The sequence below is a fragment of the Aedes albopictus genome, chromosome 3 (genome assembly GCF_035046485.1).
Source record: "Aedes albopictus strain Foshan chromosome 3, AalbF5, whole genome shotgun sequence".
In the NCBI taxonomy this organism is placed as follows: Eukaryota; Metazoa; Arthropoda; class Insecta; order Diptera; family Culicidae; genus Aedes; species Aedes albopictus.
In genome coordinates this window covers 317,231,597-317,250,390 of record NC_085138.1, presented here as the reverse complement: position 1 = coordinate 317,250,390, position 18,794 = coordinate 317,231,597, and the positions used below count along the sequence as shown (strand labels likewise).

Here is an 18,794-nt window from a genome sequence, read left to right as displayed (position 1 = left end):
TTTTCAAAGCAAAACTTGAACATATTCCTAGAAATTTTAGAAACATAATCCACTGATGATATTGTACTTCTTACATTAACAAGAAGTACATTAACTCATTTACGTCCAGTGATCTATTTAGAGATCAGTAACTTTTGCAACAACCGTGGAGAAATGAGGCATGTTGGAAGACGTGTGTCTTCAGCAAAGTTGTTGAGGAGAGCAAGGATTCTACTATCGGAGTGATAGGTGTTGCGTCAACAGCCATTGCCAATATCGTCGCGCTCGTATATCGAGAATCAAACCATATGAACGAATTTAGTCTTCGATAAAGGTGATCTGGACATCAAGTGCTAGTCGTTAGTGAACTAGTTGGTTCTACGTTTTTCCGCTAGGTGGCGCTAGTGAGTCTTAGACATTCTAAATTGCTGTATCTTGGGAATCAGACTACTTAGAAGAATTTCGTCTTCGGCAAAGTTGATCAGGGCTTCAAGAGCTATCCGATAGATAACTATTTGGTTCTAGGTTTATAGTGAACTAGTTAGTTTTATGTTCATCCATTCTTAGCTGCAGTATCTCGAGAATAAGGTTTTATAGAAGAGCTTCTTCTTCGACAAAGTTGATCAGAACATCAAGAGCTCTCCGATAGTGAACTGGTTGTTTGTAGGTTTATCCGCTACGCTCCTTTGCTACGTACTACATTTCAGTCAGAAATTTATCTCATACGGGTCATTAAGTATTCTTCTAGCAACTATTTAAAAGATTCTAGGTAATATGGAATACCAGCAACTAGGAATTTCGGATTTCTCGATCGCTTCATGCTAAGATTTTCCTAGGCACACCTCCATAGAATAAACCCAAATGTTCACTAGACACATTCCACGCGTTACTTTTGCTTCCAAAAACTGTTATTTTGTTATATACATGCTAACCAGCATATCAAACGATCAGATTTGAAGAGAAGTTGCACATTATGCTTTCTAATTGGGAATTGAACCTTTGTACTTCGAAAGAAATCAAGAAATACGGCGTAACAGGACACCATCTTTAAAAATGACGAATTTTGACCGAACGACAAGAAATTTGCTACTTTCTAGAAGCAGTTTACTATGTTTCAGGCACTATTCGAAGAATATGAGCAATTATTTTCATTCTGGTGCAAAAAGAATCAAAATCGACAGCAAGAGCCCGGAAATATCGTTCAAAGAAGTTCAAAAACCGCGGTGTAAAAATACGTGGAAAGTGTCACTAGACAATCACCATGAAATTTCGGACCAGATTTTCAGGTATGTCATCCATGGCGACCAATTCTGCTTCGACTTACCATCTGTCTCCTTCTAACGCTTCAAAGCGAAAGACCTATCACCATATCAGTGATAAGAAAAGGAATTTCTGAAGAACACAAATGAAACGATGAAACAGTTCGCCAGTTTTGCTTCCGTTGTTTTTCATTTCCTTTTTATATAAATATCTTCTTTTTATGCAATATATCATTTTATAATATTTGTTTTATAATATATAATAACAATTTTCTGGTTTTCTCTGGATCTTTCTTTTGTCAGATGAATTCAAAATTTTGTAGCGGTTACTGGTTTTGTTTTCCCTTTTCTTTAACTAATACAAAGTGAACGTGTGTGTGTGTTTATGTATTGGTTTCTCGGGTGTTGATGTTTCCTTACTTCTCTTTTTTCTTTTTTTTTTCTGCGAGTCGTTTCAGTTTATACTCCTGTTTCTGTTTTTCGCAGTTTATCAATAGTGTGTTGAGTGTGAATGTTGCTCGTCTGCTTCTGTTATTTCCGAATAGTGGTAATAGAGTGTAAAGTAGTAAATAGGAATAAGAGCAATTAGAACGACGTTAAAAGACCGCCAAACGAAAGTCTATCGTAAGTATAGTATACTAGGAGTGTGTTAAACTTGAACGATCTCGGCTGCTGCAGTACACGCGTGGCGTACCACGTGGCTTGCGTGTGGCGATGTGTTTCTTGCTTCTAAAGCACTACCTCTCTTGAAAAAAGTCTCAACTTCACAAAAACGGAGCTATAAGTAGATGTGTTTGTGTAGGTTGTTCACGCGAGTGAGTGGCAGATAACGTAAACACTCTACTTTAACGCCACTGGATGATGTGTACAAACTATTAGAATTACCGAATCTTGTGTGAGGATGTCGGCAAATAAATACTTCGGTCAAGTTTCCAAACTTCGGTAAAATTTTACCAATGTGATATAATTTTACTGAGCTGTCCGGCTCAGTAATTATGTATTTTCAACGTGCAAAGTCTTTTGAAAATCAACGGATTTGTTTTTCTAGTTACACCATCCAGCGAACAGTCTACACACAATGTGAACGAAGATCACGAATGTCAGTGCGTTCCTAATGAAATAAAAAAAAATCCCAGGAAGGACTAAGATCTTCACTACACTACGCTGTCTCTAAAACTGTACGACGACAAACCGAACAAAACGCGGTATTGTTGCACAATTGGCAAAATATTGAAAAAAAAAACTCTAGTGCTGTTTTGTCTAGGTTAGCAGCAGTAGGTATAATACGTCTACACTATAGACGAATTCCTATCAATATCGTCGGCGCGCGGCGGAAGGCAATGTTCTTGGATTGGGGTTTGAGCAGGATTCCGCGCGACGAGTTCAAAACGAATGCTGAGCCTTCTGGTAATCAGTAACACTACGAGGAAAGTCACGGCTTCGCAGATGTTCCGACTTTGATTTCCCAAATGATGGTTTCTCTCCTCTCTAATCATGCAAACAAATGAAAAAAAAAACAGGCGATTTTTTTGTGTGTGTTTCCACTGCGCAGTGTCTCTTATTTTCCTTTTGTATATTTTCTAACCTGTGTGTTTGTATAACTGATATCTTCATAAACATAAAAAATTTAATAATCTTCTAAATCGAAACCATCGTTGTCCAATTCATCTAGTTGCATGCTTTGGAAATCTACCTTGTAGCGCAAAATACCTGGAAATAGGGGGTGGGAAACGAAAATACACATTAGAAACGGTTAAGATATGTACTTACGAGCTAGGTCGATTGGTGTTAGTGAACTACTTTGAAGCGGGCGAAAAACGTGCCGTTTAACTCAATGAATACTCAATTGTATATGGGATGATTGCGCGGTAAAATATAAAATGAAAAATATAACTTTTTGGATAAAAAACGTAAAATAATAACACTGTGACATCAAATTCTGCAAAATAACTAATTGCTCCATTTGTCCTTTGGTAGCGACTCATTAGACGTAATTCGCTCAATGTTTAACGAAGAAACAATGTAACCCGTGATAACCGTTTGCCGACCTCACTGCTAGTGTCAATTCCCGTATCTATCAAGCCCATGGTGTTCTACTAAATCATTCAGATTATCATTTTCAGATTACTTGTGGTATAATAGACTGATTTACTAATCAACCATACGACGAATCATACTGACGATAGCGGATATCATTTTCGGAGATCGGTAGTCCGATTGGGCTGTTAAGTATCGTTACCATTCAAAAATGCCTTTTTCTCGAACAAACATTTTGTAGAATCATTCATATTATAATCGTTTTATCATCGACTTTATGATACAGGTAATAATAAAAACAAAGTAGAAATATTTCACCAGTTCGGTTTTGTGCGAAGATTAGATTATTAGGTATAACATTGACTTAGTTATAGAGGCAAATGTCGAATGAACCATATGAACGATAATTTTTTATTTTATTTTTATTTTTCCCATACCGTCTACCCTCGTTGGTTTGACCGCATGTAATCTGAACACTTTTTAGTTTGACCCCCTCTAATCTGCACATCGGTCAAACTAAAAAGGGTTCAAACGTCATTCTGCTAATGGAACGGTATGAAACGGAACGCAGAACCAAAACAAAACACCAAATCAGGTTGCCAGTAGTGTGATTTTCGATGCTAACAGAGTTGCTAAACGTTCAAATTAAAAATGAACCCCATTGGTTTGCATGAGGTGTCGTTCAAACCAACGGGGGTTGTAACTATGTCCCAGGCTAATGAGGACTGTAGTGGCGTTGTCCACTCGGCAAAACATCCGAACCCTTTTCTAAGGGATCTGAGTTCGTTGGGTATTAATAAAGACATTAAAGTCAGACAAGACAACTATGAACACAACCGATCACATTTGATTTACTTTTTCTTAGAAATGTCTTCTTTCTAAATCTTTTCAGCGGTAATAACATTCCAATTTCTTAATATGGAGTTAATCCTGACGAAATTTCGCAAACCTTCACCATCAAATGTATAATTGAATATTTGTCGACAATTTGGGTTCTGGAATCAAAAGGTCCATCCCAATACTTATTCCTTAAGTTCTCCCAGAATTTCACCCGAATTTTCTCCCTGTATTTCTACAGGATTTTTTTAGGATTGTTTGCCTTTCTCGTATACCAAAGTGAACTGAAAGGCTATATGTTCACTCAAAAAACGAATGTTCGATAGAAGGCTCGGAGGGTCGAGTCACATATACCAATCAACTCAGTTCGAAGAATTGAGATGATGTCTGTATGTGTTTGTATGTATGTGTGTGACACATTCCACGCGTTACGTTTTGGCGCGAATCAATCTTTTGCTTTCAAAAATTGTTATAAAACATGCGGTATACCCAACTAACATTTATTGTGAATGTAAACGTCAACAAAGCGTCCTCAATACGGCTTGATGCTGAGTTACTGTGTTGTACATATGGACGGAAGCTTCTATGCAAGCCCTATACCAATGAATCTGGCGAACTTAATCAGCTTGTACATGCTGTGCGATCAGCTTCTATGCCACCTAGTCATAGCTCTTTTCTCGGCTCCTATGTAACCACTAACTGAACAACATCTTGAGAAGGCGCTTTTTCAGCCTTTTCGCAATTGTTAAATAATAGTTTTACGGCATCCCCAAATTAAACGATTAAATATAATTAGGTCATGGATACCGTGACGCAATACATGTGGAACTGGAATTATCACTTTTAAAATTGAATAATTAAAGTACTTGCCGCTACTTGGAATCGAACTCCCGATCTCCGTATCCACTGGTCCCGATGATGTCCTCGCTGCCACACTGATATATATAAATAACATAGAAAATAGCCCGTTTTGTTTTACTCCAGACAAGGCTTCGTAATTGTGCCACAAGAAACCTTACCCAACTTCATCTTGCTGCAAAAGCTTGTGAAACGTCAAACGCAATAATGTTTACATTGAACAAGCTGTGTGATTGCGTCAACAGATTCTTCTTCACAGCTTCTAGCTGAAAGAGTGTTATTTAAACGGCTACGAAGCGCTGCTGTTTTGTGTTTTGGCAACATTACAAAACGTACTGTATAAAAGCAGCTGTTGTAGTGGCTGGGACTCTTACTCGATTTGCACATCTTCCGGAAAATCTTCCGGCATTGAATTAAAGTGCAATAAAAGCAACACAAATAATTTCACAGCACAGAGATGGATAGCTGTAAAGAATTTGTGTAGTAGCTATATATTCCGCTTAAAGTTTGTTTTGACAATAATGTTTACATCCGACAAGCCGTGTTGGTAAAACAACAGTTTCTTTATTACAGCTTCTAGCCGTAATAAAATCGCATAACGGCCTTTAAAGCGCTGCTAGTTTGGGGATTTGTCAGTATAACGAATTGTACTGTATAGTAGCAGCTGTTTGGTTAGTGGGGACTGCTATTCGATGTGTTCAAGTTTTCACATCTTCCGGGAAATCTCCCGGAGTTGGAATAGAGTGGAGTAAAGGCAGCCCCAGTGACAAGCAATGGATTTCTGAAAACCGAGTTTGGTAGCTGGATGGTGCTTGTATTGCAGTCGTGTATTAGCTTATGCTTTATATTTGACTAGCTTTCCTTTTATTCAGCGTTGACTGCTTTTACTCGATGGTTACACAACAGAAAGCAAATGACTGAAGCTTATAGCGCTGAAAATGTTAGTTGGGTATTTGGTATGGGGAAGATGGCTGGAGATCAAAAATAATGACCATAATATCGAAGATGGCGACTCAAAATTCAAAATGGCGTCTGTTTAATGGAGTTTCAAGCCCTTAAACCATGCAATATGGGTAAACATATTTGGTATGAGGAAGATGTCAGGAGTCCAAAAATGGTGACCAGATTATACAAGATGGTGATCTAAAATCCTAGGGTGAGGCTCCAAATACAAGATGACAGCTGTTTTAGGAGTTTTAGGCTTTAAAACCATTCAATATGAGTATATTTGATACGGGGAAGAAGTCTGGACTCCAGGAATGGTCCAAAAATAAAGACCAGAATATCCGGAATTTCAGCTTAAATCGAAGATGACGGCTCTAAATTCAGAATTATGGCAACATGGGTATATTTATATCCAAGACGGTGGCCACACAAATTCAAGATGGCGGCTCAAAATTCTAGATGACGACTGTTGAATGGTGTTTATTCTCTATTATATTTGGGTATATTTGGCGTGGGGAAGATGTCCGGATTCCGGAGACTAAAAATGGCGACCTGAATATACAAGATGACGGTCTGAAACCCAATGGCAGCAGTTTAATAAAGTTTTAGGCTTAAAAACCGTGCAATATGGGTATAATTTGTACCTATGGAGAAGAAGTCTGGACTCCAAGAATAAGGCACGAAATGTTGCTAATTGGCAAATTGAGAGATGAAATTTGTGAAAAAAATCGCGTTCTGGTGGGATTCGAACCCACGACTCCGTATTCACTAGACCGGCGCTTTAACCGACCGTGCCGAGCTCTCGACGCATACAAATTAGACACCAGCAAACCAAACTGCCTGGTGGCTAGGTATGCAGAGTGCGAGAGTAAGTCTCGGCTTCATATAAATAATTCGCTCGCACTTGTAGTTAGTGGGCACAAATAGGAGAGTGTTGTGGATTGGCATCTAAGCCGAAAAGAGAGATGAGTTTGTGAAATAGGAGTGTTCACGGTGCGGCTTCGGAGTCAGTTTGGCTTTCTATTCCGCAGAACCATTACCTGTTCTGTGGCTTAGTTGGTTAAAGCGCCGGTCTAGTGAATACGGAGTCGTGGGTTCGAATCCCACCAGAACGCGATTTTTTTTTACAAATTTCATCTCTCAATTTGCCAATTAGCAACATTTCGTGCCTTCTAATTACAAGTTTTTCCAGTATGTTTCAGACATACCAGCTAATCTGGTAAAATGCCAGCAAAATGGGCAATATGTATCATTAATATGGTACACGCTTGTATGGAAAAAATAAACCCTCGCTCCAGTCGACTTTTTAGATCCCATTTAGGTCCCATATGAACTGTACAAAATTTCAGCGCAATCGGTGAAACTATAATTAAAAAAAAAAAAAAGACAATTACACCGTCTTCGACCTTGCGGCCTCTACAGACTGAACAGTACAAACATTCGACAATGGACAACACATATAACACCCAGTGGTCCAGTGGAGAATTTTCCGTTTGACGAAAAGTTTTCCCCGACTGGAGCGGGAATCGAACCCACACTCCGAGGCTTACGAGACACCTAAACGACTGACGCCGCTAACCGCTCGGCCACGAAGCCCACAAGCTTGTGGAAAAAGTTATTGATTTATTACCGATTAGTGATCCAACGAACGGCTTTTTTTTTTGTTTTATCAGCAGCACTGCTGCTGCCGTTGTTGCATGGGGTGGCGGGAGGCATCACCACCCCCAGAAATAGCAGCAGCCAAGGCAGCAGCTACAGTGCTGCTAATAAAACAAAACAAAAATCCGTTCATTGGATCACTAATCGGTAATAAATCAATAACTTTTTTAACAAGCATTCAATTGTTTTGCGGTCTTCGAAGGAAAGTTTCATAATTGATTTTTCTAAAAGAAACATTGATCGATTTGAATTAAGGAGACAAGGGACGACCTCTGGGATTTTTTATCTGAAAGTGTAACTTTTACCATAGTAAATCATATGAAAATTTTGAAGCGCTTGCGCTAAATTATAGTTTCACCGATTGCGCTGACATTTTGCACAGTTCATATGGGACCTAAATGGGATCTAAAAAGTCGACTGGAGCGAGGATTTGATATTTGTCCCATACTAATGTATTATTGCATGCAATATGAGTATATATAGTATGTATGATATGTCCAATGTCCATAGTCCGAAAATGATGGTCAGAATATCCAAGATGACGATCTAAAATCTAAGATGGCGTCCCAAAATTCAAGATAGCGGCTGCTCAATGGTGTTTCAGGCAAATAAATCATTCAATATGGGTATATTTTGTATAGGGAGGATTTCCGGAATCTGAAAACAGTAACCAGAATAACCAAGATGGCGGTCCAATATCCAAGATGGTGCCTGTTTAATGGAGTGTTAGTATCTAAAACCATTCCATATGGGTATATCTGGTATGGGGAAAAAGTTTGGAGTTCAAAAATGGCGACCAGAATTTTCCAAAATGGCAGCTCATAATTCAAGATTGCAGCTTTTTGATTAGGAGTTGAGGGCTCAAACATCAAAAGCCAGATGAACGATATAATTTCTGGTGCAACGAGATGGCTTTTTGTTAAACGTTTGAAAGTGCGATATTCATCAGAATGTCACTTGAATTTTGTTGAAATGGGGTTTCGAAGGCACGAGAAAGGCTCCATATCACCGCCAGGTGGATTAATTAGGGTTTTTTTTAGAAGTTCATCCAGAAATTCTCCAGGAGTTGCTCGTTGAATTCCTCTCAGAATTTCTTCCACAACATCGCGTAGGAGTGTCCTGAGGTTTTTCCACCGTATCATTCAGGAAACTTTTAGGAAACCCCGTAGGATCTGTCGCGATCTTTTGGAGTTTTCCAAAGTTTTGCAGAAGTTTTCTTTCTAGGGATTATTTCTTGAAGTGGGGGTTTCGAAGATCTAGATAATTTTCTTTAGACGGAATTTTTCAGTAGTTTCCCTCGGATTTTTGTATGAGGATTATAGAGGATTTTGTCGGATGTTTCTCGCGGGATCTATCTGGGAGTTTTAGAATATCTCCTGGGATTTCTACTAGTTTCTCCCTCGATTTAACCCAGGGATTTCTTCCAAAGTACCCCTCCTCCGTGATTTTTTGTAGTTTTTCTTACGGAATTGCTCGCGATTCCTCCCGGGACTTCATTTAAAAGGCCTTCCGGAATTCACATCAGAATTCGTGCTGAAAAATGTCAATAGTTGCTTTGAAGTTTTTTCGAAAGAATCTGAATGAGATCCTCATTGTAATTCCAAAAGAAATCCTCAGCAAATGCCGAGATAAATTTGGAGAAACAACACAAGGTGTACTTGGGGCTCTTTTTGCAAGTGTTCCCGGATGAATACCAGAAAAAAGTTCTAGGAAGAACTCATTGGAATATTGGGAACAGAACACCTCAAGGATTACCCTCTTCCTAGCGGAAATCTTGGAGACATCTCGGGTTGATTTCCGGAAGAAATTCTTGAAAGAAATCTGGAAAAAATGCCACGATGAATTCAAAGGCGAATTATGGGAGACATTTCAGAAGAACAGTTTCTGGGAGAAATTCTGATTCAGTAGGAATGCCGTAAAGAAATCCAGGAAAATCCCGGGAGAAATTTTGGAAAAAATAGGGCAATATTCACAAGGTATCCAGGAGATGGGAATATGGACCCCTGGAAGAATTCCTAGAGGAATCGCTGAAAGATTGGCAGATAGTCTTCTGTAGGATCACCAGTCTCCTTTGATTCGACCCTTGCAGAAAGATTCGCATTTTTATGTTTTACTTGGCGGACATAGTTTTGCTTTTATTTTGGTATCCAGATACGAAATAGAAAGTGGGTGATAGCAACGAGTCGGTTAGGTTGCCGAACATATGAACTCGCTGTTCACCGAAAACCGGAAATCCGTTCACTTTCAAACCGATTTGGTAATGATTGGAGGGGTTCTAAGTCATGATGGCGGTTTCCAATAAGGGTTTATTCAGGCATTGGCGAACATTTTGTGAGGGGTCTTTTGACATAATGGTGATTTGGCATAACAACTGTTATTCTAACCATAACTATAGTTGTTTATTTTTTTCAACAAACAATTCTGTATGCTATTTAAATGGTCATTATGTTAAATGGTCAACCCAAGTAACATTTTTAGTTTTGTTCGGCTCTGTAAGAGATCTTTATGACCAATTTTATAAAACTTGCAATAAAACTGATTTATACATCAAAACCTCTTGATAACCTCTTCAAGAGCATCTTTTGGCTAAGTGGACCACTCTCGGAGAGGTTTTGCAAACCACATTGAGAGTAGCAATAAAACTGTTGAAAACCTAGTTGAAAAAAATTCCATTCTCGAAAAGAGGTTATGATGATTGTTGTTGTTTTTTTAACAAAAAATATGACAGCTCAAGATGCAGAGAATCTTCTTCGATGGCACGTAAAGTTCAAGAAAATACATTATTCGTAAGTAGAAAGCGATCATTTCAAAGTAATATTTTAGTAGTTAATTGTATTGGTAGGCTTATGCGCATTCAATTTTACAGTGAATATTGGGGTTGCAGAAACATAAAATTAATGCGCTTTGAAAATAGTGAATATTATCATCTTAGAATGAAATAAACCAACTTGTTAATTTAGTAAAACTAACTCAAATCACAAGAAAACTCAGCTGAGAGAGTTTATTTATGTGGGCCTGGGCATGTTATGGAAATGGCGGCAAACTATCAATTCGCTGCTTATTTTAGCAAAATTAACTATTTTCAATTCACGTCAGCTAATTATTCAATATGGCAACGACCATAATTAGCGAAAATAAAACGAAAGCAATTTTACTTTTATGATGACCACAATAAACCTAGCAGTGTCGTAGTTTCTGCTTTTCCACCAATAGATGTCGTTACTAATCGAACGGATCGCCATCTGTTGAGAGATTGAACAGTTTTATTGTGGTAATAATGAATGCCAGAAGGTTTACATATCGGAGAGTTTTGTTTACTCTTGAAATCTGGCTTTATGGATATTTTCAAGTATACTTTAAAACAATTCATCAATGGTTTTCATAAAAGTAGTCATAAAACTGTGAGTTTTGATTATTTCTGTAATAAAACCCTAATAAAAATCAAACAAAACCAACCAGCAATGGAAGTGTTACTTGGGAATTACCAAAATAACAATTGGCAAATCTCATAATTATGTCAAATGACCTTATTTCAAACGATGTGGCAAATTTATTTTAAAAAACAATCAATTGATGATAATTTCAAATATTATGGACTGAAAAGCGAATTAAGTAATGAAAAATCATCAATTTGCAAGATTAAAAAAAGGAATGGATAAAATAATATTAAATTTGATACGAGACATAAAAGTATAAAAATCCGATCAATAAAGATGCCAAACCTAATACAAAACTCAAATCTACCGAAACCAAAACACAGAGAAATATTTACATGTTTTTACGGATCCAACATTTACCTTCTTTCTACATTAACCCATCGGTGATAATGTGCGTGCAAATGTGCCCTGCCTCCCTGGTGAATACCCGGAGCTGTTGAAACAACCCCAAGAGTAGCGTGTGGTCTCCGTTCTTTTATTTCGGTCTACGAAAGTGTCGGTCTACGTAATTGAGTGTATTGTCACGCGTGTCATACCTAGCGCTCAAATCTTCCAGAAGTTTACGGCTACTTCCGATGAATCCACAATCAGTAGGACAATTTCTGCTGACCACTTCTCCCACGATGAACGCCAATCGCGTCTCCTGCGGCTCTGTTCTAGATATTCTGTATTTTTTTCTTTACTAAAAGTTGGCCAAACTAATCTAAGGAACACATTTAAAATTCGCGACGAGGTTCGAATGTCAACATTTGGGAAAATATCCGACACAGAGTCTCTACTGTTGTAGCTTATGATACCGTTTTTTACATTTTCTGAACTAATGCTTCCGAAGTTGGCAAGAGTAGGATTAAATGATAGACGAACTTTTAAACATTACTTTGGTTTTCTTTTCTTCTTAGTTTTTTGATTTATTGTTCAGCGCGTACGGATGTTCTATTTGATAGGAAGGGTAGGTAAATCGCGATAATTTTAATTCAATTCTGCTGCATCCTAGTTCCGGGGTAATCGTGATTCATTTCGATTTGTTTTGATTTTTAAGGGCATTAATTGTTATTATACAGTTGTTTTATTTTTCCACTCAATGATATATCATCATAAAAACCGGGCATCCTGTGGAAGTGGGAGCAAAGGAAGCTTTCGACTTTGAGTATTGCTTATTTGTTGAAACTTCATCCTTGCCTTTTCACAAAGTTCTAGTCAGAACTTTAGTTTTCAAAACTTTTCGAAATACCTTGCGCTGTGTGCTAACGGAGTAAAAACATTTCTTCCAATTGTTTATGAGAATTTTTTTGAATAAATAAAATCTTCTCAATTAGAGGTCAGAGTTTAAGAAACGAAAACTAACATTTCCGGCCACTCCCGGGACACTTTCTGAAATCCTTTTTGTCAAAACTGTGAGTTCCACATTATAACATACAATATGGTATTGAATTGAGATTTTTTTTTTTTTTGTTATAAAAACTACTTAGTGACTAGAAGGTTAATTTTGTTTTGCGAGAAGCTTTCACAAATATTATATCAGAAGCATCACAAAAAGTAGATTTCGACACAATTCGTTACACTTACACTTACGAAGAGTGAGACGTCTGGAACGTCACAAATATTAATCGCAAAAGCAAAATCCAACTTGTGATTCAAACCCTGATTCAGTTCAGGCGTTGATCAATTTCAACCAAACTCGTGTAAGCCCATCCACGTCTCCCCTTGTTCCGAAAGGATGCCCATCAATATTTATATAAATATGGCTTCTAGTTTCGTTCTTTTAACTACTATAAGTACACGCTCATGCTCGGGCTCGGAACCGATTTTATGTTTCGGGAGTGTGTGACCTTTTACCACTTGAGCCACACCCCGTTTTTTACCAGTTGACCGATTATATTTTTTTTTGCTGATTATATTAACTATTTTACTGTTTGGTTTATATGTTTGTGTGTCAGTGTGTGTTTGTATGTCTACTTTACTTGTTTTGTGTTTTCGTATTTTGCCTCTTTTTGGAGTGTTTTGACATGCGGTTCAAAATTCTGCGGTTTCTGTTTCGCTGTTGTTTTTTTACAATTTGTTATTCTCTAGAACTCTGAATCTATTGTTTCGCAAAAAAAAACTCGGCTTGAACGTGTTCGTTAGTCTGATTTCTATTCTTTTGATCAGAACTTCAAAGAGAGTAGAGAAATTTCTCCGCTGTAAGTGTGTTCTTATACGTGTGTATGTGTCCGTGTCTGTTCCGCTACGATTCGGTCACAGAGTACGCGCAGTCCCATGGATACTGGTTGTTTGGATTCGGTTTTAAAAGTAATTGATTTAGTAATCGTCAAGGTCAACGTCGTCCAGCGGCTCGTCAGCCTGCAGAGACTGGAAGTCCACCTTGTAGCGTAAGATTCCTGAGCACATTTGACACGCCGTGTTACAATCCCACCACCATTATAGCAATAAATGGGGTTAGCATTTCGGAAGACAAGAATAGAGAGAGAAAACCGTCTTGTTAGCATGGGCTAGCGATAAGTGATTAGGAGCAGCATTGAGCTCTGTTTAGCGTCCGACAAGGTTATTCTGCTTAGCGAGAAAGCAACTGTTTTGCGATCGAAACTCACCTCCTATTCCACCGAAACCTCGCACGAACTGGCTACCTTCCTGGGACTTGTCAGTGATAATTTCCAAAGTAGCACCAAAACTCTTGTAGTTGTTTGCGAGCCATTCCAGCAGTGGCTGAGATTCAACCAATTCCATCTCCACGCCACTCTGCAAAAAAAAAACGGAAATTAATGTCTACCTTCGAAGGCCCTCCAGACAGAGAAATCATACCTCCTTGTCGGTGAAGTGAGACTTGTCTTTTTCCTGCTCCGGAGTCAGATGCAATACTGTGGTGGACGTCGCACTGACGTGGTTCTTCAGCACATAACGTTGAATGTCCAAGTTCTCCCAGCAGATCAGCGTTTCCACTGAGCCCAGTTCCAGCGCCTTCAGCGTGTCCTCGACACCGAAGCAGTATTTGCCGGTATCCTGCAGTTACACAGTTTAACAACACAGCTATGAGTTAAAAGCCTCAATATTGTTGGTACGAATCCGCGTGAAACCTACCTGTGAAATTTCGTCGAAGTATCGACCAATCAGTTTCTTTTCCTGGATAAATTTCACGTTCTGCAGCGATTCGGCTGCCAGCTCGATGGCTTGATTAAAACCGTTCTCACCGCCGTACGAAACGTCCACCAGTTTGATGATTTTCGATTGCAATCGCTGTTTGGAGGAAATGGAAATTGGTTAAACAACTGATCAGTTTTAGTCCATGCTAAGATGACCTGTGCGGTAATAGTTGCCATTCAGTGATTGACCCAAACAATAGAAACTGTAGAAGGAATCAACTAACGCATCTTGGGCGTAGCATACCGTTCTCAATGCGTACTTTGAAGCATTTCAATCAACAAGCGCGCCAATCCATATGGTCTCGAGGGATGGAAGGAATGTTAGTATTACATGCCTTCCTTGCATCTCCACAGCTATCACACAAAGGAGTTTCTATTGGCGAAGAGAGGAACAATCACACCATCTGGATTTACTTTGGTAAGTGATGCATGGAATGGGATCATCTCTATTTGAATCAAAACAGTTTTTCATTTCAATTGAAACAAACATGATGACCGCTGCCCAAGCCATAACCTCAAAATTATCATAGGAGCTCTAAACACTCAGGTAGGCCAGGAAGAGGAATTCAGACCAACGGTTGGAAAGTTCAGCGCCACTCAGCTGACGAACTTATCGATTTCGCCGCCTAAAAGAACATGGCTATTCCTAAAGTCTTCTTCCAATACAGCCTCCTCCTTTATCGTTACACCTGGACGAGATCACAAGCAGACGAAATTGCAAAACGACCGCATTCTTATTCATAGACGACACTTTTTTGGAATTCGTGTACACTTGGGCTCACTGATAACTGCCGACAACGAGACCAGCAGAGAAATTCAGAGACGCATTGTGGCAGGTAATTGAGCTTCCTTTGGACTCCGCAGAACTCTACGACCGAACAAAGTTCGCCGTCACACGAAGTTAACTATCTACAAAACGCTGATTAGACCGGTAGTTCTCTATGGGCACGAAGCATGGACTCTACGTGCCGAGGACCAACACGCCCTTGGAGTTTTCGAACGGAAGGTGCCGCGTACCATCTGCGGCGGAATTGGAGAAGGCGAATGAACCACGAACTGCATTAGTTGCTGAGAGAACCAACCATCGTCCATACTGCGATAATCGGGAGGCTACGGTGGGCGAATCACGTCAAATGGTTCTCGAAAGTCATCTGACCGGTACAAGAAGACGTGGTGCAGCGAGCTAGGTGGGTCGATCAAGTGGAGGACGATTTGCGCACCCTTCGCAGAGTGTGGAACTGGGGACACACAGCCATGGACCGAGTAGAATGGAGACGCCTCCTATGTACAGCAGATGTCACTCAGGTCTTAGTCTGACCAGTAAGGTAAATCCTTTTTCATTTTATCCACATCAAGAATCCCGAGACAGCATTGCCAGACGAGGGAGAGCTCGATGTGGCCCTTTAGAGGTCTGCTGGAGTACACTGCCTATGATCACATAATTGTCCCATATGAATAGGAAACCCAGCAAATATGGGACTGATATGCGATCATGGACAGTACAGTAAAAGCAGCAATAAACGACACAGCCCATAGTACCATCGGGAATGTGGAACGGAGTCGACGGAATGAATGTTTCATGGCGGAGTGCAAAGTAATTTTGGAATAGAACACAGCGCGGGCGGTAATGCTGCAGCAAGGAACGTGGGACGATACAAACAGAAGCGGACACAATAGACCCGCATCTTTCGGGAGAAGAAACGTTGCCTGGGAGAAGCAGAGTGCGAGGAAATAGAACTGACGTTCTAAGAAACTCATCGCAACGGTTTCGAACCGCGAGCCGCTATATGTCAGGATAAGGACGGAAGCCTCTTGACTTGACGGACGGACAAGTGATTGAAGGATGGAAGAAGCATTCCGATGAACATCTGAATGACGAGTCAAGGGAGATTAGGACAGCAAAGAAACGGCTACGTCAGTGCATGCGAGAGCTGAACTGATCCAATTCTCACGCTGAGTATGTATGTATTAAGTATGCCAGCAGCTCAAAACGAACAATTAGTACGGATTGTATCGCAGCTGAACTCATCAAGATAGGCCCAGAAAAATTGGTCACCTGTCTGGCACCGGTTGATAGTCAGAATCTGGGAAACCGAACAGTTACCGGAGAAGTGTAAGCAAGCGGCAGTCTGTCCTGCAAAGCGACGGTTTAGAATGTAAGAACAGCATACGACGGTATCGACTGTACAGAGCTATGAACGAAAATGGCTTTCATGAAAGGCTGACCAGTTAACAGACCGATCAAAGCAATGTTATGCGGTGTGTGAAACTGCGTAAGGGTTTCGGGTGCACTATGCAGTTCATTCGGATCTCGCCAGGGACTACAACAAGCTGACGAGCGCTCAGGCCTACTCTTCAACATCGCTCTGGAAGGCGTAACCCATAAAAACATAACTGTTGAGCAATAGATGAACAAACCGCTCTTAAGCTTAATTTAGAACATTTTTGCTGAATAAGCTGTAATTCAGCTATTCAAGACCAACATGTGAAAAGGGTGGAACAACCATTGCATGCCGCAGCTTTATCCGTCTCTCCTAGGCGTATTTTACTTTATTTATGCAAACTTTTCCCGTTATCAGATAGAAGGGAGTCTGCTCTATTTGCTACTGGTCAGAGATTACATGAATAATGGAAAATATGCTCAGGAGGACCTGGAGAAGCAGGAATTTACAATGGATGTTACGCCCTTTTCAGATGTTAGTCTAGTGTTAATTGGGAATGCGGCGCACCGGGCTCGACAGCTAAGGTACGATTTCCACGAAATTCGGTTAGGAATTCGGGAGGAATCCATCGATCTCGAATCCTTAATGACGGCTGACAACAACGTGAGTAAATGGAATCCGAAGCCGCATCACCAGTGGAAGTCGTGCCTACTACTGTACTGTAGTAGGCTGTAACAGGTTCCAGAAGAAACTGTGGTAAAAAAAAAAAAGATTCATCACTGAACCCAGTGTACCTAACCTACCACCTAAAAATCGCTACTAAAACCGGTGGTCCTCCACTGACACGAGACATTGACTATGCTCGAGCAGGACCTGTCAGCATTCTGGAGTTTTCGAGCGACGCGTGCTGCTAAGCACTATCTATGGCGGTATACAGGAAAACCGTGTGTGGCGGCGAAGGATTAACTTCGAGCACGCTGAACTCTACAGAGAACCCATCCAGAAGGCGGTGAAGGCCGAAAGGATACGATGGGCAGAGCATGTTGCAACAAAGCCGAACAATAACCCTGCATTCAACAGTTTCCCAATCCAAGCATGAACAGATTCATAGACATAATAGCTAGGAGTGAGTACTTACCGGATCGAACATGTCTGACTGGCTGAGTTCCGTTTTGAAATCGGCACTACCGGCCAGGATCAGTCCGGCAATGTTTGGCTTGTCGTTGGTGATGAACAGCTGGGTGGCCACCTCTGCTACCTTTCGGACGTAATTGTGTCGCTTCTCCATACGGAGACGGGCGAAACGCAGCGCGGACTGACCACCACGACCGTGCTTCTTCGGCAGGTCGACCGTGAATTTGTGCAGCACTTCACGCGTGTTGCCCTGTGAGGGGTTGGGAAATTCAGAAGGTTAGAATACGTGGACGTTAGATTTAACCGTTGGGGAAACTTACCTGAAGCGTACCGAACAGTGCACCGTTACCGTCCATCACAATGAAACCAAACTTATTGTCGTCCGCCAGCAGAGCCGTCAGTGCTTCGGTGTGAAACTTATTATCGCATAAGTATAGAGAGGTATTAATCGGTTTGAACGGTTCAAAGTCAATGTTGACCTTCTTTTCCTTGCCCTCTTCGGTGACGATCGTACCGCAGTAGATCACGAGTCCATTCGGAGGCACTTTGGTGTATAGTTTGAGCCGGTGCTGGACCGAGGTAATGGCACCCAGTACGGAGAGTCGGTTGACGCGGGATTTGATGTTGGAAGCGGTACCGAACTCGTCGGCCAACATCTTGCTTACTCGGCTGATCTGATCCTTCGGTGGGATGATCAGCGAGATCATGCTCGTGCCATTGCTAGAAAAAGAGAGAAAACGGAAGATATTACAGTTTCATGTCGTGAGGGGTAGGGCTGCTGAAATCATTAGAACGAAAAATTGAATCATTTTCAACGGAATTTTGTGCCCCATCATAAATTACTCTACCAGTTTCAGATCCAATCAGTTGATAACCTGCGCTAATTGATCACAATATCGCTACGAAAGCAACACTTCTTCTTGCGAAAAAGTACCAAAACATCATGTTCCGAACTAAATAGTAGCGGATTAATCTGGATGTTGGTTCGCACATTTTTTTTCACAAGCCAATAGCATCATAAACTAGCGGTATTTAGCGTGAAACTGCTATTATCTTGCGCTGTTGTAATAGGTTTTTACTATCTCCCGCTTCGCTTCGGAAACTCTAGTTCAGTCAGCTGGTACCTACTTGGCGAAATCCATTCCCAGTGACGTCATCGTGCATATGATTGCCAACAGGACGCGTAATCTTATCGTGAATCATTCCAATTCCATGGATTACATGCGCTGGCATATATGTACCAAACATGATGAAATACCAGAATTTCATCACTGAGGATCATAACTGAGACGAACACACCTAATTCATCTGATAAAATACCTATCATATTTTTGTCATACAACTATTCGG

The 18,794-nt window shown here is 40.4% G+C and overlaps 1 protein-coding gene across 5 annotated transcripts in view; it reads right to left on the bottom strand.

The window, feature by feature from the left end:
• Positions 1-1,401: 1,401 nt before the first annotated feature.
• Positions 1,402-18,794, bottom strand: part of LOC109407899 (eukaryotic peptide chain release factor subunit 1) — a 92,563-nt gene continuing 75,170 nt past the window's right edge. For 4 of the 5 annotated variants that reach the window (XM_029865544.2, XM_029865543.2, XM_062842563.1 and 1 more), the window contains exons 3-8: positions 17,765-18,164; positions 17,449-17,694; positions 14,087-14,242; positions 13,811-14,008; positions 13,600-13,747; positions 1,402-2,948 (exon numbers count right to left, since the gene is read on the bottom strand). In XM_029865544.2, coding sequence (XP_029721404.1) covers positions 2,866-2,948; positions 13,600-13,747; positions 13,811-14,008; positions 14,087-14,242; positions 17,449-17,694; positions 17,765-18,164 — 1,231 coding nt within the window. In that variant the 3' untranslated portion in view covers positions 1,402-2,865. Of the gene's footprint in view, positions 2,949-11,371; positions 13,390-13,599; positions 13,748-13,810; positions 14,009-14,086; positions 14,243-17,448; positions 17,695-17,764; positions 18,165-18,794 lie in introns of all 5 variants that reach the window. The other variant, XR_009995663.1, reaches the window with a different exon arrangement.